General features: G+C 42.6%; 2 protein-coding genes across 8 annotated transcripts in view; both read left to right on the forward strand.

Annotated features, from left to right (window-relative positions):
• Positions 1-234: 234 nt before the first annotated feature.
• Positions 235-8,511, forward strand: LOC110503820 (DCN1-like protein 5). 4 transcript variants are annotated; one of them, XM_021582366.2, is made up of 11 exons: positions 294-572; positions 2,765-2,836; positions 3,041-3,083; positions 3,179-3,281; positions 4,180-4,271; positions 6,891-6,961; positions 7,084-7,175; positions 7,284-7,392; positions 7,539-7,643; positions 7,805-7,907; positions 8,007-8,511. In XM_021582366.2, exons 4-11 carry the CDS (start codon positions 3,211-3,213, stop codon positions 8,063-8,065), a joined length of 702 nt encoding a protein of 233 aa, XP_021438041.1. In that variant the 5' UTR covers positions 294-572; positions 2,765-2,836; positions 3,041-3,083; positions 3,179-3,210; the 3' UTR covers positions 8,066-8,511. The 4 variants fall into 4 exon arrangements, with proteins under 4 accessions (XP_021438043.1, XP_021438042.1, XP_021438041.1 ...); XM_021582367.2 differs by lacking the exon at positions 3,041-3,083 and having other exon boundaries at positions 293-572; XM_036962001.1 differs by lacking the exons at positions 3,041-3,083; positions 3,179-3,281 and having other exon boundaries at positions 301-572.
• Positions 8,512-14,546: 6,035 nt separating this feature from the next.
• LOC110503344 (calpain-5) overlaps positions 14,547-27,684 on the forward strand; it is a 33,137-nt gene continuing 19,999 nt past the window's right edge. The window contains exons 1-3 of one of the 4 annotated variants that reach the window (XM_036961335.1): positions 14,558-14,746; positions 23,116-23,156; positions 25,356-25,518. In XM_036961335.1, coding sequence (XP_036817230.1) covers positions 25,363-25,518 — 156 coding nt within the window. In that variant the 5' untranslated portion in view covers positions 14,558-14,746; positions 23,116-23,156; positions 25,356-25,362. Of the gene's footprint in view, positions 14,747-23,115; positions 23,157-25,355; positions 25,519-27,684 lie in introns of all 4 variants that reach the window. The other 3 variants (XM_036961337.1, XM_036961334.1, XM_036961336.1) reach the window with 3 other exon arrangements.

Here is a 27,684-nt window from a genome sequence, read left to right on the forward strand (position 1 = left end):
GTAGCCTTCCTGTATGTTAACATGTCATGGCCTCTTCCAAGAGGTCTGACACGTTATGGCACAGAAGATCATCTGTTATTGGCATTTTATTTATTCATAGTATATATTTTTTAACTAGGCAAGTCAGTTAAGAACAAATTCTTATTTACAATGACGCCAAACCTGGACGACGCTGGGCCAATTGTGCGCCACCCTATGGGACTCCCAATCACGGCCGGGTGTGATGCTGCCTGGATTCAAACCAGGTACTGCAGTGACGCCTCTTGCACTGAGATGCAGTGTCTTAGACCACCGCGCGACTCGGGAGTCTGAGTAATAATCCGTAGCTATATTTCTTTCGATATTTTAAATCAAACACGGTCAAATGTATATTCGAATAATTCGACCTGTAATGTGATTTATTTTCATAGCTCGTACGACTCAATCGCGCACCCCTTGAAATCAGGTGGTACGTTCCATAGCTCTCTGTTTCCCCGGAAGAAAGCGGTTTGCTTTTACCACTTGGGAAGTGATCAACCGTGAAAGTACATGATTTACTCGCATAAAAAGAAATACAACTCTTGGAATTCAAGGTTTGCATAAAATATTCACATAATTATAATATCCAAAACGGTGTTGTAACAGGTGGATGAACTGACGTAAACCTGTGGCAAATATTTAGCTAGCCAACAACGGCTAGTTTTCTGACTTCAAGTTCTGTTGAGAAACTAACTTCGCTAACGTTGCTAGTTAACATTCCAGCTAATCGTTTCCATTGTTTTGGTCGAATTCAACTGATCTCTGTACCCCATGTATTCTAGCTAGATGGTCCGACGTATTCGACTCTGTTGGCTTTTGAACATCATGACAGAAATAACCTGCGAACTGTTTAGCTTGATGTTAGCTACCCGCGTTAGTTGGCTAGTTAGCGAGCTAATTAGCTTACATTTTTAGCTAACTCTGGCTAGCTATGTCTTAATCTTGTTGATAACTACAAAGAAGCAAAGCCCCAGTCGTGTGTATTGTTGTGCTCTTTATACACATAACGTTAGTCACTTTTGTGGTTGATGATTAATTACATGTATAGATTTAGCCAGATCAAGATTATATTGCTCGTTTCACGTAACGTTAGCTAGTTAGTTAACGTTAATTGATTGCCAAATAACCTTCATCCGGTAAGTTAATGTGACATTTTAAAACCTGCATCGTTGGGATGGTTTGTAAGCAAGCATTTCGCTGTAAAGTCTACACCAGTTGTATTCGGGTCATGGGATGAATATAATTTGATTTGGAACATCAATGCATATGGTTAGCCTTTGCTTTGGCTTCGCAATCGCAGTTAACATTGCTAGTTAACCTTAGTACTCATGCTAGACCTGTCATACGAAATCTTGTATATTTTTTAATTGGTTTTGATAACAACCGTTCTTCCGTACTTTGGCATTGTACTATAGTTAATATTTAGACAAGCTATCTAGCTAGTTACCAGGTACAGTGGGTTTATGAATGTTTCTCTCCGTTCTGCATTACGGTGACGCAGTTATTCGGACCAGTGTTTAACGTTAGCTAGCACCTACGACAACAATTGCGAGAAACTCCTGCATGTGTGTCGATGAATATCGTTATTTGTTGTAGTTCTATGTACGTTAACTGGTTAGCTAGCTAGTAGAGTAGCGATCATTGATGTCACCCCCCTGTCAGAACAACCTCAATTCGTCGGGGCATGGACCCTACAAGGTGTCGAAAGCATTCCACATGGATGCTGGCCCATGTTGACGAAACAAACTGTTGAAAGCGTTGAGTGTGAGGGGAAAAAAACAGCAGTGGAGGCAGTTCTTGACAACAAACCTGTGAGCCTGGAACCCACTATAATACCCCATTCAAAGGCACTTAAATATTTTGTCTTGCCAATTCATCCTCTGAATGGCGCACATACACAATCCATGTCTGAATTGTCTCAAGGCTTAAAAATAATTATTTAACCTCTCTTTTCCCCTTCATCTACACGGATTGAAGTGGATTTAACAAGTGACATCAGTAAGAATTCAAATCCTTCACCTGGATTCACTTGGTCGGTCATGGAAAGAGTTCTTAATGTTTTGTACACTCAGTGTATTCACATGCACGCCACACACAGCCTAGTTTCAGCAAGAGCGTGCCTCTCAATTGGTTGTTACATGGAACAGCTCACAAAATAACGACAACGGTAGCCGGTAGGGTATGTAGGAAAGACGTTACTAACAGTAAATGCTAACTAAGGAAATAATGGGTATGCAAACCAGGTATTGAAAAAGTTTTGTCTAGTCTTGTTTGAATCTTTGCGATGTGCAATTCAGTCATCATGCGCTGTTTGAATTAACATTTCCTAAGGCCTTCCCTTTAATGTTGACTGCAAAGTAATCCTACCTGGCAGAAATATAGCGGATTTTTATCCATTTGGTTTTCAAACTGACATCACATGCACTGTACTGTAGGCCTACATTGTACAGAAACACAGAAAATGAGAGTATAACCACTTCTCCAGGCAGCACTACACCACTGCAGCTACTGTCTATTGAATGGGCTAAGGTCCACATTGGATGAGATCTGTTTGTTTAGGCTAGCTAGCTGCTTCAATATACAGCTAATTGGCTAACATTAAACATTGGAGTTATCTGATCTGTGGTTTACGCCTTGTCTGGCACACAACCGCGAAAACCACTTACACAAGACAAAGATAGCTTGCCAGTATATTAGCTAATATGTCATCTCCCCTCTCCCTCACTCTCTCTATCTGTTGCTGTAGGATAGTACACAGTGTTTCGGACTGGCTGAGGAGGCAGATCTACAGACAATATCACATACGCTGGACAGATTTGTAAGTTAACAGACTCATAAGTGAACTATTGGGATGGCCCAGTACTATAGCTAGTTGAGCCACTGCCAGAGTGGGGGCATTCTAAGAGTTGATTAGCTATGTGATGTGACCATACCGTCTTGTCTTTATGTATGCTTTATAATGTTATTGTACTATGTACATTCATCACATCAAGTCTCACTGTAAACTGTGTTTTTATTATAGAATCTTATAGATTTGAATGGACAAGGAGACCAGAAATACATAGGTACTTCTCCTATATACTATCTGTAAATAGTATACTGTTTATGGTATGGCTTTCGGCTGGGTGAGATGACATTCAGTGTGTGTGTGTGGACCCAGCCCAGCTAGTTAACCCGTGTGGTGACTCCGCGATGCCTGTGAAGAAGAAGAGGAAGTCTTCAGGGTCAGATGACCCGGGACTCAGGAAGTGTAAAATCACCTGGTGAGGAACACTACCCACTACCCGTCACCCCTGCTCCTCATCCACCACCCTGTCCTCCTTCTCCTCACCACCCCTCACCCACCAATTCTACCCTCCTTCTCCTCACCCACCTCTTCTGCTCCTCACCTCACCACTTTTCCCACCATCCTCCACTATTGGATGTTTGATATCTCCCCCCCCCCCCCACAGATACTGCTGTATTTAGAGCTGTAGTGGAACTCTGCCTCACCCAACCCTCCTCTTCACCCATTCCACCGTGTGTGTTGCAGCTGCTGCTTGCTGGCTTTGCTCTGTGCAGTGAGCCTGGCTGCTTGACTAAAAGAACTCAACACTCAGCACATATTTGTCCCCTTATGCAACACAGACCTCAGTCAGTCCACAGGAAAGTAGAGGGGGAGGAGTGTGTGTGACACTGAATATCCTGAGAACTCCTCTAATGCATTTGTCTGAGTCTGTTGAGTGACCATGTTCTATCCCGCGTTGTAGTTTTTGACTGTGTCCTATCCCGTGTTGTAGTTTCTGACTGTGTTCTATCCCGCGTTGTAGTTTCTGACTGTGTTCTATCCCGCGTTGTAGTTTCTGACTGTGTTCTATCCTGCGTTGTAGTTTCTGACTGTTCTATCCCGCGTTGTAGTTTCTGACTGTTCTATCCTGCGTTGTAGTTTCTGACTGTTCTATCCCGCGTTGTAGTTTCTGACTGTTCTATCCTGCGTTGTAGTTTCTGACTGTTCTATCCCGTGTGGTAGTTTCTGACTGTTCTATCCCGTGTGGTAGTTTCTGACTGTTCTATCCTGTATGTTGTAGTTTCTGACTGTTCTATCCTGTATGTTGTAGTTTCTGACTGTGTTCTATCCTGTATGTTGTAGTTTCTGACTGTGTTCTATCCTGTATGTTGTAGTTTCTGCAGACCCCAGGCTCCAGGCCGGTTGATCAGCCCAGAGGACCAGTTCTCCAATAAGAAATGTCTGGCCTGGTTCTACGAGTACACAGGTACAGTGCCTTCAGAAAGTATTCATACCCCTTGACTTATTTCTCACCCAGCTACACACAATACCCCATAATGACAAAGTGAATACATCTTTTTTTAAATATTAGCAAATTTACTGAAAATAAAACACAGAAATATCTCATTTACATAAGTATTCACACCCCTGAGTCAGTACATGTACACCTTTGGTAGTGATTACAGCTCTGGGCAATGTTCCCACAATTATTTTTTGGCACTGAGCAAATTTCTGGTCTGCTGAGCACAAACTTGAATATTGTGAAAATTCTGTGCAACTTGTGGCGGGCGGCGCGTTTACTGTGAACACTGAGGCTGTACCCGCTTTAAGGTTATAACAGTGGCCTAGTAGGCTACTGTGGCTATTTGATCATAATGTAAGTCTAGAAGAGTGGCCTACCATAACAAACAATGGAGAAAATGTATCCCAAAATGTATTCAGCCTACAGTAGCAGCCAATGTGTGGTGTTCAATGTAGGCCTACATTCTGAGACTTTTGAAAAAAACATTTAGGGATTGACACTAACCTGTTTATCCGCTTGTCCTTCAGACAGGGTGGCTGAACATGTTGTGGTGTTTGATGCAAGAAATCACTTTACAAAATAAAATGCATTGTTATTCCCTTACCAATATTACAGAGAATTGAGACAAATGATGCTACCCTCTGCCTATTGGTTACTTAGCTTATTCAAGACTCTCAAATTGCCCCTGAAAGACAGAAAAAAGCTATTTACCTGACTGGCATTTCAAAGATGGCTAGAAATGCACCCGTTTTGTGCTCTTGTAGGATGAAACCACTCCCCCATTACTGACTAGAAATGAGCTATAACTGAGCTAATAACTTACTTACTAGCAAAGAATATGAACAAATGTACATAACTGGCTACATGCAGCTTGTGCTTGTTTTGAGATCAAAGCAAATCTACTTGTGACCACTCATGCTCTAAACACAGTCCAGTTCAAAGTGAATGGCACAGATCCATATATGGCAATGGACTATTTGCATATAGGAAAACTGAAGCTCTGATTGGTTATGCTGCACCGGTCTGTGTAGAGTCATGACTGTCAATGCAATAGAATCTGTAGTTTGTTTCAGTATGTTGCATTGAAAGGGGATAATATTGCATTGATTTGATGATAATTCTTACAGTAGAGGAAAATTGGCTATAAGTCTTTCTGGTAAGTCTCTAAGAGCTTTGCACACCTGGATTGTACAGTATTTGCACATGATTATTTTTGAAATTCTTCAAACTCTTGTCAAGTTTGTTGTTGATCATGCCTAGACAGCATTTTCAAGTCTTGCCATAGATTAAGCCAATTTAAGTCAAAACTGTAACTAGGCCACTCGACATTCAATGGCATCTTGGTAAGCAAGTCCGGAGTATATTTGGTCTTGTGTTTTAGGTTATTGTCCTGCTGAAAGGTGAATTTGTCTCTGTGTTTGTTGGAAAGCAGACTGAACCAGATTTTCCAGTAGGATTTTGCCTGTGCTTAGCTCTATTCCGTTTTATTTTATCCTAAAAATAACTCCCTAATCCTTGCCGATGACAAGCATACTCATAACATGATGCAGCCACCACCATGCTTGAAAATATGAAGAGTGGTACTCAGTGATGTGTTGTTGGATTTGCCCCCAAACATCATGCACATCATGCTTTGTATTTAGGACATAAAGTTTATTTCTTTGCCAAATTCTTTTCAATTTTATTTTAGTATCTTATTGCATGTTTTGGAATATTTTTAATTCTGTTCTGACTTCCTTCTTTTTACTCTGCCATTTGTTAGTATTGTGGAGTAACTACAATGTTGTTGATCCATTTCTCTTATCACAGTCATTAAACTCTGTAACAGTTTTAAAGTCACCATGGTGAAATCCCTGAGCGGCTTCCTTCCTCTCCGGCAACTGAGTTGGGAAGGATGCCTGTAGCTTTGAGTGACTGGGTGTATTGATACACCATCCAAAGTGTAATTAATAACTTCACCATTCTCAAGGGGATATTAAATGTCTGTTTGTTCATTTTTAACCATCTACCAATAGGTGTCCTTCTTTGTGAGGCATTGAAAAACGTCCTTGGTCTTTGTGGTTGAATCTGTTTCAAATTCACTGCTCGACTGAGAGACCTTACAGATAATTGTATGCGTGAGGTACAGAGATGAGGTAGTCATTAAAAAATCATGTTAAACACTATTATTGCCTTAAGCACATGTTTACTCCTGAACTTTAGGCTTGCCATAACAAAGGGATTGAATACTTAATGACTCAAGACATTTCAGATTTTCATTTTTCATTCATTTGTAAACATTTCAAAAAATGTAATTCCACTTTGATATTGTGTGTAAGCCGATGACGCAATCTGTTTCATCAATTTTCAAACTAGGCTGTATCACAACAAAATTGGAAAAAGTCAAGGGGGTGTGAATACTTTCTGAAGGCACTATGTCATATCATGATGGTCATAGGTTGCTGTATTAACTTTTGATACAAACTCTGATTAGAACTCTTTAAGTCACAAGGAAAGCTCAAGTTGATTATTGGTCACTAAGTATTGAGTCATTTATACCATTCTATGTGTGTTTTGTGCATGCTTCCCGTGTGTGTGTGCCAGGTCCAGATGAGGTGTTGGGTCCAGAGGGGATGGAGAAGTTCTGTGAAGACATTGGTGTGGAACCAGAAAACGTTAGTCTTCCTCTTTTCTCTTCACCCACTCATCATCCATCGTTGATAATTATGATGCATATTCTCTCTCTCTTCCCCCCCCCTCTCTTTCTCCCCTCTCTCTGTCCCTCTCTCTTTTTCAGATAATCATGTTAGTTTTAGCCTGGAAACTAGAAGCACCAAATATGGGATTTTTCACTAAGGAGGAGTGGCTTAAGGGAATGACTTTACTACAGTGAGTAACCTTGATTTACCACATCGCATGTCTGTTTCTGACGCTTCTGATTCTATAGGTGTGACTGGGAAACCGTGTTTGTTTGTGACCCCCCCTCCTCCTCTATAGGTGTGACTGCATAGAGAGGTTACAGGGGAAACTGGACTACCTGCGCAATCAGCTCAACGACACAATCATCTTTAAAAACATCTACAGATACGCCTTCGACTTTGCCAGAGTGAGTCAGGAAATGGTTTGACTTCCTAAGGAGAGGGTCTGGATGGCAGATGTACTTGCATTATCTCTCCCTCTTTAACATCTCTCTTATCTCTCCATCTGCCTCTCCGCCTCTCCTTCTGCTCTTCTTCCCCTTCTCTCCCCCAGGATAAGGACCAGAGGAGTCTGGACATGGACACAGCTAAGTCCATGCTAGCGTTGCTACTGGGGAGAACATGGCCACTGTTCCCCGTCTTCAACCAGTTTCTGGAGGTAACACACCCTATGTTGAACACAGCTGTGTGGTTCCTGCATTGACTCGCTCCAAATATCAATCTCCTTCTCTTCTCTCTCTGTCCTCCTCCCTCCCCGCTTTTCTACACTCTTTTCCTTCACCCCCCCCCCCCCCCTCGCTTATCTCTCGTCCCCTGCAGCAGTCCAAGTACAAGGTGATGAATAAGGACCAGTGGTATAACGTCTTAGAGTTTAGTCGTACAGTCAGCACAGACCTCAGTAACTATGACGAGGATGGAGCCTGTGAGTACACACACTAAAACACACACAAAAAAACATTACACACACTAAAACCCATACATACACAGTCCCTCACGCTAACACTACTCTCTCTCTCTGCAGGGCCAGTGTTATTGGATGAGTTTGTGGAGTGCCAGAAAGCTCGGCTGGCAGCACTATAGAGGAGGACACTCGCCAAACCGCAGAAGAGGAGAAAGGGGGAGCAGGAAAGCGAGAGAGAAGCACACATGAGGATGTTCTGCCTCCATTTGAAATATACAGAAACGGCACACACACCTTTCATGGACTGTGCACACACACGCGTACAGTGTCACGGAGCGCACACACACTTCCAGTGATGGCCTCTGTGCTTCGTGGGACAAACAGTGAATTTCTCTCTGAAGAGACTTTTTCAGTGTTAATTTAAACAAGTTCAACAAGAAGAAAATAACTAAAGATGAACTATTTTTCATATGTATTGCATCTGTGGCCACAGTTCTCTAGCCAGTGTTGTTAAGATCGACTGGGGAATTTTTCTGTTTCATTTAACATTTTTTCCATTCATTTGAGTCTTACCTTGTTTATAGTATGTCTTCAGAACAAGAATAAAGAATGGAATTGTACCAAACCTGCTTCTAACCTCCTCGCTACAACCAAATATACTGGGCTGTGATTGGTTCTACCAAATGAATTTACCAGATACTTTTGTCTTATGGTCTGGTGGATCAAAATGTCAAACATGGCCTTCGTTAAAGGTCCAACGCAGCCGTTTTTATGTCGATATCAAATTAATTCAGGGTAACAATTAAGTATCTTACTGTGATTGTTTTAAATTAAGATGATAAAAAAGAAACAATTAACTTAGCAAATAGCGATTATTCAAGCAAGATTTCTGCTAGGACTGTCTGGGGGTGGGGAGGGGAAAACAAAATGTTATTGGCAGAGAGATTTGGAACTCTATCTTATTGGTCTATTAACAAATGTACTGCCTGATGATGTCACCAGACAGGCGAAAACCTCATCCCACCAAGACAGGCTGAAATTTCAGGCAGTCTTTGCAAACAGCTCTTACACTTAAAGGGCAGCATCATTTTCACAATTTCACAGTATTATTCCAACCTCAGTATGGAAATATACACGGAGTGTAAAAAGCATTAGGAACACCTTCCTAATATTGAGCTGCACCCTGTTTTGCCCTCAGAACAGCCTCCATGCCCTGACAAATTGACTATAAGGGGTTGAAAGCGTTCCACAGGGATGCTGACCCATGTTGACTCCAATGATTCCCACAGTTGTCAAGTTGGCTGGATGTCCTTTGGGTGGTGGACTATTGATGCACACGGAAAATGTTGAGCATGAAAAACCCAGCAGCGTTACAATTCTTGACACTGGTGCCGGTGAGCCTAGCAACTACTACCATCTTTTGTCTTGCCCATTCACCCTCTGAATGGCACACATACACAATCTATGTCTCAAAGCTTATTAATCCTTCTTTAACCTGTCTCCTCCCCTTCATCTGCACTGAAGTGGATTTAACAAGTGACATCAATAAGGGGTCATAGCTTTCACCTGCATTCGCCTGGTCAGTCTATGGAAAGAGCAGGTGTTCCCAATGTTTTGTACACTCGGTGTATATAAAATAGAGGGAAATGAACCCAATAGAAAGAACACGAACGAGTCCCAAATCATTAGCCATCAGCTTAATATTTAATCAATCGCCTCTGAACACTTCCTCCTGTATTGTCTACCTCTAATTTGTGTACCCCTGTCTTGCAGTTGTGATTCAGACAAATCATTATATTTTTGTTCACTCTAACATAGGCCAGACTATAGTTGTTATTCCAGGCGTATTAGTGCTATGTGCAATCATAACCTGTGGACAAGGTTAGAACCAAATACACAGGGACTAACTTTAAATTAACAATCAATCAAATGTATATATAAATCCCTTTTTACATGAGCCGATGTCACAAAGTGCTATACAGAAACCCAGCCTAAAACCCCAAACAGCAAACAATGCAGATGTAGGAGCACGGTGGCTAGGAAAAACTCCCTGGAAAGGCAGGAACCTAGGAAGAAACCTAGAGAGGAACCAGGCTCTGAGGGGTGGCCAGTCATATTCTGGCTGTGTCAGGTTAAGATTATAACAGTGCATGGCCAAGATGTTCAAATGTTCATAGATGAACAGCAGGGTCAAATAATAATAATCACAGTGGTTGTAGAGGGTGCAACAGGTCAGCAACACAATCATCCAAATAATAATAATCACAGTGGTTGTAGAGGGTGCAACAGGTCAGCAACACAATCATCCAAATAATAATAATCACAGTGGTTGTAGAGGGTGCAACAGGTCAACACAATCATCCAAATAATAATAATCACAGTGGTTGTAGAGGGTGCAACAGGTCAACACAATCATCCAAATAATAATAATCACAGTGGTTGTAGAAGGTGCAACAGGTCAGCAACCCAATCATCCAAATAATAATAATCACAGTGGTTGTAGAGGGTGCAACAGGTCTGCAACACAATCATCCAAATAATAATAATCACAGTGGTTATAGAGGGTGCAACAGGTCAACACAATCATCCAAATAATAATAATCACAGTGGTTGTTGAGGGTGCAACAGGTCAGCAACACAATCATCCAAATAATAATAATCACAGTGGTTGTAGAAGGTGCAACAGGTCAACACAATCATCCAAATAATAATAATCACAGTGGTTGTAGAGGGTGCAACAGGTCAGCAACACAATCATCCAAATAATAATAATCACAGTGGTTGTTGAGGGTGCAACAGGTCAGCAACACAATCATCCAAATAATAATAATCACAGTGGTTGTTGAGGGTGCAACAGGTCAGCAACACAATCATCCAAATTGAACATTTACTTGTAATGTTTTATTTCCAATTGCTTTTACAAAACAATAATGGAATCTGCTGGATGTGATGACAAGTCAAAATCTTAAGTGTGTCTAGGAATTTGTGTGTGAGAATTTGTGATTGAGAAAATGTTTCATAATGGAGTGAAATGCCAAGGCACTAACTGTTAAAATTATCCAGTAGGAAACACACATTTTTGTTTTCTGTTTCAAACCATTTTGGTACATTGTCTCTGTATGCCTGACTGAACATGACCCAGATCTTTTTGCTCGGGCTGCATCTATCAAGTTTAGGAGGGCTGATCTTGAACCAGTTTTGCCTTTTATATCATAATGATTAAGATTATATGGACAGGTTAGGACTGGATCATTTATCAGCAGCTCTACTCTGAGACACTTTATGTATACAGGCCTAGATCTTGTATGTCATATCTCCAGTTGAAAGACTGGTCTCTCCTGGCCCTGGGATGGGCTGGCTGGACTGGCTGTATCCCTCTCCTCAGGGTCTGAGTCCTGGGGGTCTGAGTCTCGGCCCAGGGGGTTCTGTGGGTCCATGGGGCTGGCGGTGGCAGCAGCCATGATGGTGTTGAGCCTGGTGAGGGACAGCGAGCGTTGCTTGGCCTGTGGAGCAGGGGAAGTACGTTCCATGGGGACGGGGTTTGGCAGGTGACTATAGCGATGCCCCTCCTCATCGTACTGGTACAGACGAATCACACGGCTCTGTCTGGCGGGCCGGGGAGGAGAAGACCTCTCTTCTCCAGCTGATCCCTCCCCCTGCCTCTCCACTCCCCCCTCTCTCACCCCAACAGACCCTTCTTCTGAATCACTGCTACTATCACCTCTAAATCCTCCCTCTTCAATCTTTCCATCACTCTCTGTCTCCTTACACTCTGTCCTCCCCTCCTTTCCCTCTCTCCCTTCCTCACTCTCTCTTCTTCCTTCCTCCCTGTCACTTTCATTCCTCCCCTCCTTTCCCTCTCTCCCTTCCTCACTGTCACTCCTTTCTTCCTCCCTCACTCTCCTGCTCTTCTCTTTTCCATCTGTGCTGCCTCCCACCTCCCTCCCCTCTTCTCCTCCCCTCTCCCTCCCTTCCTCTCCTCCCCTCTCCCTCCCTTCCTCTCCTCCCCTCTCCCTCCCTTCCTTTCCTCCCCTCTCCCTCCCTTCCTCTCCTCCCCTCTCCCTCCCTTCCTCTCCTCCCCTCTCCCTCCCTTCCTCTCCTCCCCTCTCCCTCCCTTCCTCTCCTCCCCTCTCCCTCCCTTCCTCTCCTCCCCTCTCTCTCCCCTCTTCTCCTCCCCTCTCCCTCCCTTCCTCTCCTCTCCCCTGGTAGCAGCCCTCCAGGTAAGCAGTCTCTTCATGATGTTTGCCCCTGAAGCTTCTCTGAGGTTTGGCTGGTGGAGATGGGCTTACATTCTCCATGGTAACGCTTGTCGTCGAGGCAGGGTAATCCTCATCCTCTTGTTCCACATCCTTCCGGAATACCACGCTGACTGTTTCACCATGGTTACGACGTTCCTGTCCTAGCGAACGCACCCAATTCACACACCTTAGAGAGGAGTTGTGGTAAAATATATCTGTATTTAATATTGATGCTGTTTAAATGGGGAGTTCAGTGTTTTACAGCTATACTACTGTCACGGAAAGCAGTCTATGGGCCAAGAGAAACGAATCCATGGTTCGGTTTTCTTTAAACAACCATTACAAGTTTCAACTAACCATGATTTAGTTTCTCCTGGCCCATATTCTACTTTCAGGGTGAGGACCCATCTAACATGAAGAAGATACTGAACTTCATCTTCATCGAATGTAAAATAAAGGGGAATAGATGTTGACTAACAGTTGAATAAATGTTTAATATAGGTAGACAAAGCAATGCACCTGTCCAGTAATGTCCTGCTCAAAGCTCCAGAGCTGAACCCCACCAGGAACGTCACCATTACTGATGCTGCCACCGCCGCCGCAAACACACCGTCAGAAACCACGGTAACATTCCTCTCCTCTGCATGACCACCCAGAATACTCCTGACCGCCCGCCTGTGTTCGACAGCATGGTCCTGTGAACTGCTGGCAGTCCTGAGGGAGGTAAAGAGTGAATGAATGTATGAGTCCCAAATGGCACCCTATTATATAGTGCACTACTGTATTAACACAACATGACTGCCTTACAACAGTGCTTACAGCAGGTAGGGTGTGAGTGTAGTTTGTCCTCCGGCCAGTAGGAGGCAGTAGTACAGCCCGCTGTGGTGAGGAGAAGCAATGTGGATCCGCAGGCTACCATCTCGTTGCATAGAAATCACATCCTTCTGGTTGGCATGAAGACTGCTGTTCTGGACCCGACCGAAAGGGGTGTGCCAGTACTGGACCACTCCTACACACACACACACACACACACACCAGTATAACAGGGGTACGTGGCATTCCACAAAGGTAGTCTTTTGTGTGTGTGTTTTATCTCACCTGCATGTGTTGTGTTCATGCAGGTCAGTGTGAGGCTCCTCCCTTTGTGAACTCTGACCCTAGAGGTGTGGCTTAGGGTTAGACTGACCACACCCATACAGAGGGCTGAGCCAATCAGCAGAGCTGCTGGTAGCAGAGACCCCAGAATTCTTCCCATTCCCACAACTCTACACACACACACACAATAAGGACAATGTTTCTCAGAATGCCACAAATACCTCATCAGATATGGACCGATGACAAGTAACATGTTTTTATATTCAACAAATAATAAAGCAATCAATCAATAAATCAATTAACCAATCAAACAAGTATTTGATATAGTTTCTCTTGGCATAGTCCTTCATTGAAACACATTGTGTGAATAAGTAATAGTCTTCTGGGAAAAATAATATTACAATACAATGATCCTCATCACAATATCATTATGACTTACTGTGTAGTTTGTTCTGTATATCTCCTTATACAACAAACCGTCTTAAATTAAATGAACAAGTTAGATGTTTCATGTCCATCTCCCCCGTTGTCGGATGTGAATGTTGTCTTTCTTCAGTTCAGTATAGTGTAAAGTGCAGTTTCTCACATGACTTTTCATATGTCCGGTGACTCCGGTACCTTGGGGTTAAACATTAATGACACAGCGTCACCTCGGTCACTGGCTCTACTCCACAGTACATTTCGCTGCTGTCGTTTCACCCAATGGCCACCGGAGGGCGCTGCAGTACTGTAAATACCACAGACGTGAAAAACATGTTGTTTCCAAACAAACTGTACTGGTTAGATGAAAGTTTTACATTGTTTCCAGAATGCCAAATTGACCGATCTGCTGCATAGTGGCTGCTGTATACTGGCTGCAATTAGATTTGTTCAAACAGACAGTTGGTGTAAAAAGATCAGAATTGGGCTGCTTGTGTAAACGCAGCCTAAGCGCATGCTACAGTGCAGGCATACATCTTCGAAAACATTGTACACCAACATTATATATTTATTTGTGCGTTTTGAAACGAATTAGACCTAATTCTGAAAAATATATATATTGGTTTGCGAAGTTGTTTTAGGAGTGGAAATTCTTTATGAAGAGTGAGGTGAGGCGTTTTGCCCACAATCTAACGGAAATGGGGTCCAAGTAAGATAAACGTCACACATTTTTTTTAAATGACTAGGCAAAAATAGACTATATTTATTCTCAAATGTTTTATATGAAAAACAGTTGGCTCCAGTTAATATTTAAGAGCTTTGATTTCAACTTCATCATGTCACTGGAGCAGTAGGCACTAAAATAAAACACCACATGTTTCGGATCAACATAGTCAGGGAACCAGAGTAGCTTGAGCTCAGCTCCAGCCGTTAAGACACCCTCCCCTGTGTGTGTGTGTGTGAGAGAGAGATAAAGAGACAGCAAGTGAGTCCCGAGGAGCTCATGCACCAGAAGAGCAGCCACCGGGAGGGAACAAGGGATCACTCCGACTGAAGCCCCAGTAGGACAGAAACGAATACGTCATCGAGGGAGTCAACTCTTCCAAGGTAAACTAGGCTAATTAAAGCAGACAGTCGGTTTGACGATGGATGAACATACTTCAACTTTTCTCGAGCATAGCCTACAGCAAATATGGATACATTTGAATGTGTGTAAACGTATCTGAACTTTTCTAGAGCATACGATTTTACCAACCGTCAGCCAAGTAAAATGATATTCCATGATGTAGGCCTACTTCACATCAACGGAGTTGAGCGTGGACTGGAGCTCGGGCGTAACCTAAAATCAAAAACAGGACTTTTTAAAAAATAAACGTGATTTTATGTGATGTCAGAACTCTAGTCCGCCCATACAAGTCGTTGTGCAACTCCGTTATTGTGAAGTACAGTACATCATGGAGTTTACTTTTACTTGGCCACCAACTGTGTTCAGCAAGTATAAAACACGTGTTTTCGCGCGTCATTTCAGTTAAATTGCCTACTATTCCCGTGTGTGTGTGTGTGGCTGGAGAGCAGAATACAAAAAATGATTGCAGTCAGAGTGCAGTGTAACTGCATCCAAAATTAATTATTTTTTTCCTCAGTAATTTATAAGTCTAACTGCAGCTGTTCTGCAATTACTGCTTCCAAAATACCATAGTGGACTGCAGGTACGGCACGTTTAATGCAGGTTCAAAACCGCAATCCTTTTTTAGTAAGAGTTTCCTCCCAGCAGCTGCAGCATCTGTACAATGTGTTTACAATTCCAGTAGTGTTTAGACTAACTGAGCAGAGCTACTACCTTTGGCCCAGGCTGTGGAGGTCTGTTATGAATCCTGACATTCTTTCTCTCTCCACCTCACTTCTCCTCAGAAGTTCTAAAGCCTGATGAGTCATGTAGGACTTCACTGTTCAATGGGACAGAACTGTGAACAAAGCCACGGTTGTAGTATAGTTTGTCTCTGCCAGTTCAGTCAGACTGCCATGTCTGTTACGGTGTTATGCCTGAAGAACACCCACACGTCGTGCCAGTCACAGCCTCGGCTAACATTGGGTTGGTGTTGTGGTTAGAGTAGCTAGCAGATTGTAATGGGCTAATGTGATGCTCCATTAGCCTCTACTGTTTGGCGTAGCACAGAGCATTTTAGACTTAACTTGGTGATACTATCTTCGTTCTCGGTTCAGCTAAACATGTATCTTCTAAAATGTTTAAGTCCAGTTGCAGGTGGTTCGTTTTGAATTTTAGAAAATGCTCCGTTATTAAATACATGTTTTGCTCCGTGATGTAATCCAACTATGAGTATGCTGCCATCTTGTCTATTTCAAATCTTCTCTCATTGATTGAGACAGGTGGATCATGATTAGGCTACTGTTGGTCTTTCTAGTGGTAAAGATAGATACAAAGAGTGATACATGATGAGTTTGGGATAGAACGAATGGAGAAAGAAAGGAAAGAGACTGACAGTGAGACAGAATGAAAACAAACAGGCGGCGCAAACGGGAAGAAGAATGTACGTAAAAGGACGAAGAGAATGAGCGCGATAGAGATGGATTTGGAGGGGACAGAGAGTAGTAGTGATTTTGACAGTACCCAATAGTCCCCTTCCCAGACAGAACCCACAGCTAGGCTGGCCATGTTCCATTCATACCCGTAGTCCCCTTCCCTAGTTCCTACTCCCTCAGATTTGTAAGGAAGAAATGGGTATAGGTAGTACCAGTGACAGCTCCATCTAGACCTCCAGTAGACTAAGTCCAACCAGTAGCAGTGCTTGACTGAACTGCATACAGTATTCCTGTAGTAGTATACACAGAACTAAATATAAATGCAACATGCAACAATTTCAAAGATTTTACTGAGTTACAGTTCATATAAGGAAATCAGTCAATTGAAATACATTCATGAGGCCCTAATCTATGGATTTCACATGACAGGGCAGAGATGCACCCACTGGGGAGCCAGGCCCAGCCAATCAGAATGAGTTTTTCTCCGCAAAAGACAGACAGAAATACTCCTCAGCACCCCCAACCCTCCTCAGACGATCCCACAGATGATGAAGCCGGGTGTGGAAGTCCTGGTCTGGCATGGTTACACGTGGTCTGCAGTAGTGATGCCAGTTGGACGTACTGCCTCTGTATACATTCTATATACATCAATGATGTCGCTCTTGCTGCTGGTGATTCTCTGATCCACCTATACACAGACGACACCATTCTGTATATTTCTGGCCCTTCTTTGGACACTGTGTTAGATAACCTCCAGACGCGCTTCAATGCCATACAACTCTCCTTCCGTGGCCTCCAACTGCTCTTAAATGCAAGTAAAATTAAATGCGTGCTCTTCAACCGATCGCTGCCCACACCTGCCCACCCGTCCAGCATCACTGCTCTGGACGGTTCTGACTTAGAATATGTGGACAACTACAAATACCTAGGTGTCTGGTTAGACTGTAAACTCTCCTTCCAGACTCGCATTTAAGCATATTCAATCCAAAATTAAATCTAGAATCGGCTTCCTATTTCGCAAACAAAGCACCCTTCACTCATGCTGCCAAACATACCCTCGTAAAACTGACTATCCTACCGATCCTTGACTTTGGCGATGTAATTTACAAAATAGCCTCCAACACTCTACTCAGCAAATTGGATGCAGTCTATCACAGTGCCATCCATTTTACCACCAAAACACCATATTCTACCGACCACTGCGACCTATATGCTCTCGTTGGCTGGCCCTCGCTTCATATTCGTTGCCAAACCCACTGGCTCCAGATCATCTATAAGTCTTTGCTAGGTAAAGCCCCGCCTTATCTCAGCTCACTGGTCACCATAGCAGCACCCACCCGTATTTATTTTGCTCCTTTGCACCCCAGTATCTCGACTTGCACATTCATCTTCTGCACATCTACCATTCCAGTGTTTAATTGCTATATTGTAATTACTTCACCACCATGGCCTATGTATTGCCTTACCTCCCTTATCCTACCTCATTTGCACACACTGTATATATATACTTTTTTTCTATTGTATTATTGACTGTATGTTTGTTTTTGTTGTTGTTTGTGTCGCACTGCTTTGCTTTATCTTGGCCAGGACGCAGTTGTAAATGAGAACTTGTTCTCAACTAACCTACCTGGTTAAATAAAGGTGAAATAGAAAATGTGGCTTTTTTTAAAACGTTTTTTTTTTTTAAACAATGTTGGAGGCAGCTTATGGTAGAGAAGTTAACATTCAATTATCTGGCAACAGCTCTGGTGGACATTCTTGCAGTCAGCATGCCAATTGTACTCTCCCTCAACTTGAGACGCCTGTGGCATTGTGTTGTGTGACAAAACTGCACATTTTAGAGTGGCCTTTTATTGTCCCCTGCACAAGGTGCACCTTGTGTAATGATCATGCTGTTTAATCAGCTTCTTGACATGCCAAACCTGTCAGGTGGATGGATTATCTTGGCAAAGGACAAATGCTCACCAACAGGGACGTAAAAAAATTAGTGACCCAAATTTGAGAGAAAAAGCTTTTTGTGCTTGTGGAACATTTCTGGGATTTTTTATTTTAGCTCATGAAACATGGGACTAACACTTTACATGTTCTGTTTATTTTTGTTCAGTGTAGTTAGTACTGCTAGCTGTTGTGAACTGACCACTCCCTTCATCCCTCTTCTTTCCCCTCTCTTCTCCAGGAGAGGTCTATGGTAAACCCTGTGTGTGTACTAGTGTGCATAGTGTTTGTCTGCATTGTGTAGTGTGTGTTCTGTCTCTAACAGGCTTGTCAAACACTAACATGATTACAGACTGCCTGACTTTGTCCAATAAGCATCTCCATGACTACCAGAGAGTCCTGTTGACTGTCAGACCAGTGAACTGTAGCAGTTTGTGTGTGTTTAGCAGACATACTCTATGCTAAGCACACTGCTAAAAGGTCTGGGAACCTCTGATCTAACATTAGAGGTGGATCGGGTTACTCCCAGTGATCCATGGGTAGACTAGGAGTGTCTCTTGTCTGAATGTGTCACATGATTGGAGAATTATGTTGTTATGGTGTGACTCATATGGTGTGTGTTGAATAAGAGGATATCCTTTAACAACCGTGCTTATTTTGCTCTACTTTCAATGGGAGGAGTCAGTGTACAATGTAGATAATAGGACTCTGTCTCACTCACACACACACGCACACACAAACCCCCTTCTCTTGTTTGCCTTCTTCTTGGCATAAATCTCATAGACTCCCCACCACAAAAATGTAGCCTTAAAGCTAAGGTATTTTTGTTCAGTGTAGTTAGTACTTCTAGCTGTTGCGAACCGACCACTCCCTTCTCCTTTCCCCTCCTCACTGGTGGCTGCGGGGGGAGAACGGCTCATAATAATTGCCGGAGCAAAACCATCAAAAACATGTTTGATACTATTCTGCTCCAGCCATTACCATGAGCCGTCCACCAACCTCCTGTGCTACCGATACCAGGGTTTCTTCTCGATCAAAAAGGGACTATCCTGTTATTTATCTAATTACCTAACTGTTTAATTGTTACCAAATTAATAATGTAACAATTAACTCATTAGGATCTGGGGCACCGCGAGAGCGGTTCTTTAACTTCTTATGGCTTGGGGGCAGTATTTCGACGTCTGGATGAAAAGCGTGCCCAAAGTAAATACACTGCTCAAAAAAATAAAGGGAACACTTAAACAACACAATGTAACTCTAAGTCAATCACACTTCTGTGAAATTAAACTGTCCACTTAGGAAGCAACACTGCTTGACAATAAATGTCACATGCTGTTGTGCAAATGGAATAGACAACAGGTGGAAATTATAGGCAATTAGCAAGACACCCCCAATAAAGGAGTGGTTCTGCAGGTGGTGACCACAGACCACTTCTCAGTTCCTATGCTTCCTGGCTGATGTTTTGGTCACTTGAATGCTGGCGGTGCTTTCACTCTAGTGGTAGCATGATATGGAGTCTACAACCCACACAAGTGGCTCAGGTAGTGCAGCTCATCCAGGATGGCACATCAATGCGAGCTGTGGCAAGAAGGTTTGCTGTGTCTGTCAGTGTAGTGTCCAGAGCATGGAGGCGCTACCAGGAGACAGGCCAGTACATCAGGAGACATGGAGGAGGCCTTAGGAGGGCAACAACCCAGCAGCAGGACCGCTACCTCCGCCTTTGTGCAAGGCGGAGCAGGACGAGCACTGCCAGAGCCCTGCAAAATGACCTCCAGCAGGCCACAAATGTCCATGTGTCTGCTCAAACGGTCAGAAACAGACTCCATGAGGGTGGTATGAGGGCCCGATGTCCACAGGTGGGGGTTGTGCTTACAGCCCAACACCGTGCAGGACGTTTGGCGTTTGCCAGAGAACACCAAGATTGGCAAATTCGCCACTGGCACCCTGTGCTCTTTACAGATGAAAGCAGGTTCACACTGAGCACATGTGACAGACGTGACAGTCTGGAGACGCTGTGGAGAACGTTCTGCTGCCTGCAACATCCTCCAGCATGACCGGTTTGGCAGTGTGTCAGTCATGGTGTGGGGTGGCATTTCTTTGGGGGGCCGCACAGCCCTCCATGTGCTCGCCAGAGGTAGCCTGACTGCCAATTACAGTGCCTTGCGAAAGTATTCGGCCCCCTTGAACTTTGCAACCTTTTGCCATATTTCAGGCTTCAAACGTAAATATATAGAACTGTATTTTTTTGTGAAGAATCAACAAGTGGGACACAATCATGAAGTGGAACGACATTTATTGGATATTTCAAACTTTTTTAACAAATCAAAAACTGAAAAATTGGGCGTGCAAAATTATTCAGCCCCTTTACTTTCAGTGCAGCAAACTCTCTCCAGAAGTTCAGTGAGGATCTCTGAATGATCCAATGTTGACCTAAATGACTAATGATGATAAATACAATCCACCTGTGTGTAATCAAGTCTCCGTATAAATGCACCTGCACTGTGATAGTCTCAGAGGTCCGTTAAAAGCGCAGAGAGCATCATGAAGAACAAGGAACACACCAGGCAGGTCCGAGATACTGTTGTGAAGAAGTTTAAAGCCGGATTTGGATACAAAAAGATTTCCCAAGCTTTAAACATCCCAAGGAGCACTGTGCAAGCGATAATATTGAAATGGAAGGAGTATCAGACCACTGCAAATCTACCAAGACCTGGCCGTCCCAACTTTCAGCTCATACAAGGAGAAGACTGATCAGAGATACAGCCAAGAGGCCCATGATCACTCTGGATGAACTGCAGAGATCTACAGCTGAGGTGGGAGACTCTGTCCATAGGACAACAATCAGTCGTATATTGCACAAATCTGGCCTTTATGGAAGAGTGGCAAGAAGAAAGCCATTTCTTAAAGATATCCATAAAAAGTGTTGTTTAAAGTTTGCCACAAGCCACCTGGGAGACACACCAAACATGTGGAAGAAGGTGCTCTGGTCAGAAGAAACCAAAATTGAACTTTTTGGCAACAATGCAAAACGTTATGTTTGGTGTAAAAGCAACACAGCTCATCACCCTGAACACACCATACCCACTGTCAAACATGGTGGTGGCAGCATCATGGTTTGGGCCTGCTTTTCTTCAGCAGGGACAGGGAAGATGGTTAAAATTGATGGGAAGATGGATGGAGCCAAATACAGGACCATTGTGGAAGAACCTGATGGAGTCTGCAAAAGACTTGAGACTTGGACGGAGATTTGTTTACCAACAAGACAATGATCCAAAACATAAAGCAACATCTACAATGGAATGGTTCAAAAATAAACATATCCAGGTGTTAGAAGGGCCAAGTCAAAGTCCAGACCTGAATCCAATCGAGAATCTGTGGAAAGAACTGAAAACTGCTGTTCACAAATGCTCTCCATCCAACCTCACTGAGCTCGAGCTGTTTTGCAAGGAGGAATGGGAAAAAATTTCAGTCTCTCGATGTGCAAAACTGATAGAGACATACCCCAAGCGACTTACAGCTGTAATCGCAGCAAAAGGTGGCGCTACAAAGTATTAACTTAAGGGGGCTGAATAATTTTGCACGCCCAATTTTTCAGTTTTTGATTTGTTAAAAAAGTTTGAAATATCCAATAAATGTCGTTCCACTTCATGATTGTGTCCCACTTGTTGTTGATTCTTCACAAAAAAATACAGTTTTATATCTTTATGTTTGAAGCCTGAAATGTGGCAAAAGGTCGCAAAGTTCAAGGGGGCCAAATACTTTCGCAGGGCACTGTAGGTACCAAGATGAGATCCTCAGACCCCTTGTGAGACCATATGCTGGTGCGGTTGGCCCTGGGTTCCTCCTAATGCAAGACGATGCTAGACCTCATGTGGCTGGAGTTTGTCAGCAGTTCCTGCAAGAGGAAGGCATTGATGCTATGGACTGGCCCGCCCGTTCCCCAGACCTGAATCCAATTGAGCACATCTGGGACATCATGTCTCGCTCCATCCACCAACGCCACATTTCACCACAGACTGTCCAGGAGTTGGATGCTTTAGTCCAGGTCTTGGAGGAGATCCCTCAGGAGACCATCTGCCACCTCATCAGGAGCATGCCCAGGCACTGTAGGGAGGTCATACAGGCACGTGGAGGCCACACACACACTACTGTACCTCATTTTGACTTGTTTTAAGGACATTACATCAAAGTTGGATCAGCCTGTAGTGTGGTTTTCCACTTTAATTTTGAGTGTGACTCCAAATCCAGACCTCCATGGGTTGATACATTTGATTTCCATTGATCATTTTTGTATGATTTTGTTGTCAGCACATTCAACTATGTAAAGAAAAAAGTAATCAATAAGAATATTTAATTCATTCAGATCTAGGATTGTGTTATTTTGGTGTTCCCTTTATTTTTTTTGAGCAGTGTATATAATTGGTAGATTAGGATAGAAAACACTAAAGTTTCCAAAACTGTTAAAATAATGTCTGTGAGTATAACAACTGATATGGCAACCTGAGGAAAATCCATCCAGGAGGTGGGATTTTTTTGATGTGGGTATTTTCAATTGAATGCCTATAGAGTATCTAATGGGTTAGGACCCAGATTGCAGTTCCTGTGGCTTCCACTAGACGTCAACTGTCTTTAGACATTGTTTCAGGCTTGTTTTCTGAAAAATGAAGAAGAATGAGACCCTTTCTCTCAGTGGACTGTAGAATCATGCAGTGCTGGTTTGCGCACGTGACCGAGTGCGCGCCCTTCATTGTTTTTCCTTTCTATTGCATACTCTATTGTCCGGTTGAAATATTATTGATTATTTAGACAATTGACAACCTGAGGATTAATTATAAACATCGTTTGACATGTTTCGACAAACTTTACCGGTACTATTAGGATGTATTTGTCTGCATGTTTTGACTGCCTTTGAGCCAGTGGATTACTGAACAAAACGCGCCAACAAAACTTTGGGATATAAAGAGGGACTTTATCTAACAAAACAACCATTTATTTTGTAGCTGGGACTCTTGTGACTGCAACCATATGAAGATCTTCAAAGGTAAGTGATTAATTTTATCGCTATTTCTGACTTTTGTAATTGCTTTACTTGGTTGTAAAATGTTTGTATGCTTTTGTAAGTGGGATGCTGTCCTCAGATAATCGCATGATATACTTTCGCCGTAAATCCTTTTTTTTAACAAGAAGTTAATCTTTAAGCTGATGTATAACACTTGTATTTTTTCTGAATGTTTATTATGACTATTTCTGTATTTTGAATTTGGCACTCTGCAATTTCACCTGATTTTGTCGAGGTGGGTCGCTAGCGGAACACCTAAGACCAGAAAGGCCTCTCTGGAATATGTGGGACGCTAGCCAAAAGCCAGAGAAAATGCAGAGCGCCAAATTCAAATAAATTACTATAAAAATCAAACTTTCATGCAATCACACATGTAAGATACCAAATTAAAGCTACACGTGTTGTGAATCCAGCCAACATGTCAGATTTCAAAAAGGCTTTTCGGCGAAAGCAAACAATGCTATTATCTGAGGATAGCACCTCCGTAAACAAAAGAGAGAACATATTTCAACCATGCAGGCGCGACACAAAACGCAGAAATAAAAATATAAATCATGCCTTACCTTAGACGAACTTCTTCTGTTGGCACTCCAATATGTCCCATAAACATCACAAATGGTCCTTTTGTTCGATTAATTCCGTTGATATATATCCAAAATGTCCATTTGTTTTCCGCGTTTGATCCAGAAAAACACTGGTTCCAACTTGCGCAACGTGACAAAATATCTCAAAAGTTACCTGTAAACTTTGCCAAAACATTTCAAACTACTTTTGTAATACAACTTATTTTATTTATTATTCCCCCCCCCCCCCCCCCCCCCCCTTTTAAAGTAAATAATCTATCTAATTGAAGACGGGATGATCTGTTCAATACAGGAAGAAGACAAACTGACGCTACTTTTCTGGTCATGCGCCTCTAACAAACTGTACACTTGAAGTGACCCTCGTTTTGAACAGGGCTACTTCTTCATTGCACAAAGGGAAAAACCTCAACCAATTTCTAAAGACTGGTGACATCCACTGGAAGCGGTAGGAACTGCAAGACGGTCCCTTAGAAATCTGGATTCCCAATGAAATTTAATTGAAAAGAGAGTGACCCCAAAAAAAGAAATCTGAATGGTTTTTCCTATGGGTTTCGCCTGCTACATAAGTTCTGTTATACTCACAGACATGATTCAAACAGTTTTATAAACTTCAGAGTGTTTTCTATCCAAATCTACTAATAATATGCATATCTTATCTTCTGGGGATGAGTAGCAGGCAGTTGAATTTGGGCATGCATTTCATCCGGACGTGAAAATACTGCCCCCTGTCACCAAGAAGTTAACCCATAATTTTATACAGCTGGTACGAAAGGGCGGTTCTGTCAGGCTGACATGCTCTCTGACCTCACTCAGGGTTGGGACTTGTCACTATGCAAAGTTAGTTGATTTACATTATCTCTTATGGCTCCTAAAATCACCCCCCCCCCCCCCCCCCCCCTCTTAACAAAAATACATTCATTTTTCATATTACATGGACAACACATATAGTGGGTATTCTTTCCAAGTTACAGTATTTCCTTTCTAACATTTTTAATGACATCACAAAATAACAAACAAAATGACATTAGTGTTCTATAGATCGCCTCTGACCATTCCCCACGTTCTATGTTAGAAATATTATTCCAGTATTTGCTTTTGAACGTGTTAGAGTTTCGGTGGGAAAAAGTATCTTGAAACAAAGGACATTCCTTTGGTGAATATTGGAGATGGAGATCTGAATCTTCTCAACTTGATTTACAACAGGACTTGAGTTGGTAATCCCCACCCCCACCCTGCGGGTGAGATAGGAAATTGGCTATCATTCTACACATTTCTCCATGGAACTGAGAAAAAATGTTGCAGTTTTAAAGCTAATTTCCTGCAATTCTATGCATTTTCTATGACTAATGCAGTGTTCTTCTGTTCAAACAATAACGAAGTCAATACTGCTAAAATCATTATTTCGGGATTTTTGAATTCTCCCTGGTTGTCAAGCTTTTCTTTAGGTGATTGTTAGTTGTCTCTTATTTTAAAATTTAACGTTATAGGTGCATTATAATTTCTACGTGCTTTTTCTGGTTTTAGTTGTTCAAGTTTCTGCTAGAAGTGTTTTTCCATCCCATGTGTGTGTATATAACTGTGTGTGTGTGTGTTCCAGCAGGGTGATGGTGGTGCCATATGAAAGCCAGGGCTATTCCTCCCTGCGTAGGGAGTGCCAGCAGCGTCGAGTCCTGTTTGAAGACTCTGTGTTTCCGGCTATGGACCAGTCTCTGTTCTACAAGACCAACCGCATAGGAACCATCACCTGGAAGAGACCTAAGGTACCACACACTGACTTGAGGGGTGGGTGTGTTTGTCCGGGGGAAATAGGAGAGTTAACTTTTCAACTTCATATGCATCATCTCCAGCACCAAACCAGTGTCTACAAATGTGAAAACAGTTTGTTACTATGATCTGTGGTTAAAAATATATGAAAGGTCCCCCCAAAATGATCTCTGACATCACAGGGTAGGATTAAAATTAATACAAAATAACAGATTTTCAAAACTTGTAATGAGTTTCTAGCCAGAGGGAGGGTATTTTCTTGCTCACCACATCACCGCGAATCTGGTAATCACTGTTTTTAAGAGTCCATGTTATCGCAGCAACGGCAACGGACTCAACCGCACGAATACCCGACCAACCCGTCTTCAGTCAGCTGTTTGTTATTTTATTGTCATGACGGTCTTCATCCAGAACCGTCAGTTACACGGTAATTGTGCCAGCCCTGGAGTTAAGGTGTTTGAATAAGCATCTGACTGAGGTATGTCATCTCACTGCTGTTCAAAGAAAGAGAGGTGGGTGGTGAGAGAAGGTGAAAGAGTGTGGGGCAGGGAATAATTAAGTGATAATTCCAGAGAAGCCGGTGTTTGGAGGATATATTGGCATGGGTGTTGTTAGGCCTGTGCCAAACACCGGCTTCGAGGGCATTATCACTTTTATACAACGGGTTACCAACATATTAAAAACAATTATTGACATTTTCATGAACGTTTATTTTGATTAATTTATTCATACTATTTCATCCTTCCACAAGATATAGTCCCAACACAAATGTAGGGTTGCTAGAGACGCGACCCAGTCGTTCTGTATTTATCTGCCATACTGGCTACCAACGTTCTTATCCCTTGCTTGCTATCTAGCCAACTACGGCTAACTTACACGTCAAAGTGCAGCCAGAATAATAACAGTAGCTGCATTTGCATTTGTTTAAGCTGTTTTCTAGTGACATTTATTTGGATACATCCATAACAATAAGCTAATGAGGCGCAATTTCGCCTGGCATAGTAAATGTGCTCACTTGTCAGGACACTGTTGTTCAGAGGAGCTAGCCAACAACACAGCTAACACAATCAATTCAGACTGGGAAGACTGCCAACTAGATGCACTTCATTTTGTTTGACCTTTTTTCTATTGACATTTTTTTGTATATATTCATAAAAATGATACCAGCTGAATCATGATTTAATCTGGCTGAGAAACGCTGCCTGTCTGTCTAGTCCCGACTTCTGACACGTTCATTACTATGGGACGACAGGAGGTCGAATTTGAATATTGATTTTTTTTTTTGCAAATGTTGGAGAGACAGACAGCAAGGTTTATACAAATCTCCACTGTTAAACTAAATGTTAGTCTAAAAGAAATGTGAGATCATGTCTAAATGCTTTTTATAGTGGAGATCAAGTTTTGAAGTTGCTGGGCTGGTGATTGCGCAGTAAGATGCAACAGAGTAAATAGGCATTTTAACGCCAGAGTTAGGCAAGAAGAAACAAATGAGTTGGAGGGCATTAGAGGTAGTGAGAGAGAGCAGGGTAGAGAGGTATGGGTAGAAATGGAGAAATAGAGAGCGATATGTAGAGAGAGAGTGGTATGGGTAGAAATAGAGAGCGATATGTAGAGAGAGAGCGGTATGGGTAGAAATAGAGAGCGATATGTAGAGAGAGAACGGTATGGGTAGAAATAGAGAGCAATATGTAGAGAGAGAGCGGTATGGGTAGAAATAGAGAGCAATATGTAGAGAGAGAGCGGTATGGGTAGAAATGGAGAGCGATATGTAGAGAGAGAGCGGTATGGGTAGAAATAGAGAGCGATATGTAGAGAGAGAGCGGTATGGGTAGAAATGGAGAGCGATATGTAGAGAGAGCGGTATGGGTAGAAATAGAAAGCGATATGTAGAGAGAGAGCGGTATGGGTAGAAATAGAGAGCGATATGTAGAGAGAGAGCGGTATGGGGAGAAATAGAGAGCGATATGTAGAGAGAGAGCGGTATGGGGAGAAATAGAGAGCGATATGTAGAGAGAGAGCGGTATGGGGAGAAATGGAGAAATAGAGAGCGATATGTAGAGAGAGAGCGGTATGGGTAGAAATAGAGAGCGATATGTAGAGAGAGCGGTATGGGTAGAAATAGAGAGCGATATGTAGAGAGAGAGCGGTATGGGGAGAAATAG

This window comes from Oncorhynchus mykiss, chromosome 24 (genome assembly GCF_013265735.2).
Source record: "Oncorhynchus mykiss isolate Arlee chromosome 24, USDA_OmykA_1.1, whole genome shotgun sequence".
Lineage (NCBI taxonomy): Eukaryota > Metazoa > Chordata > Actinopteri > Salmoniformes > Salmonidae > Oncorhynchus > Oncorhynchus mykiss.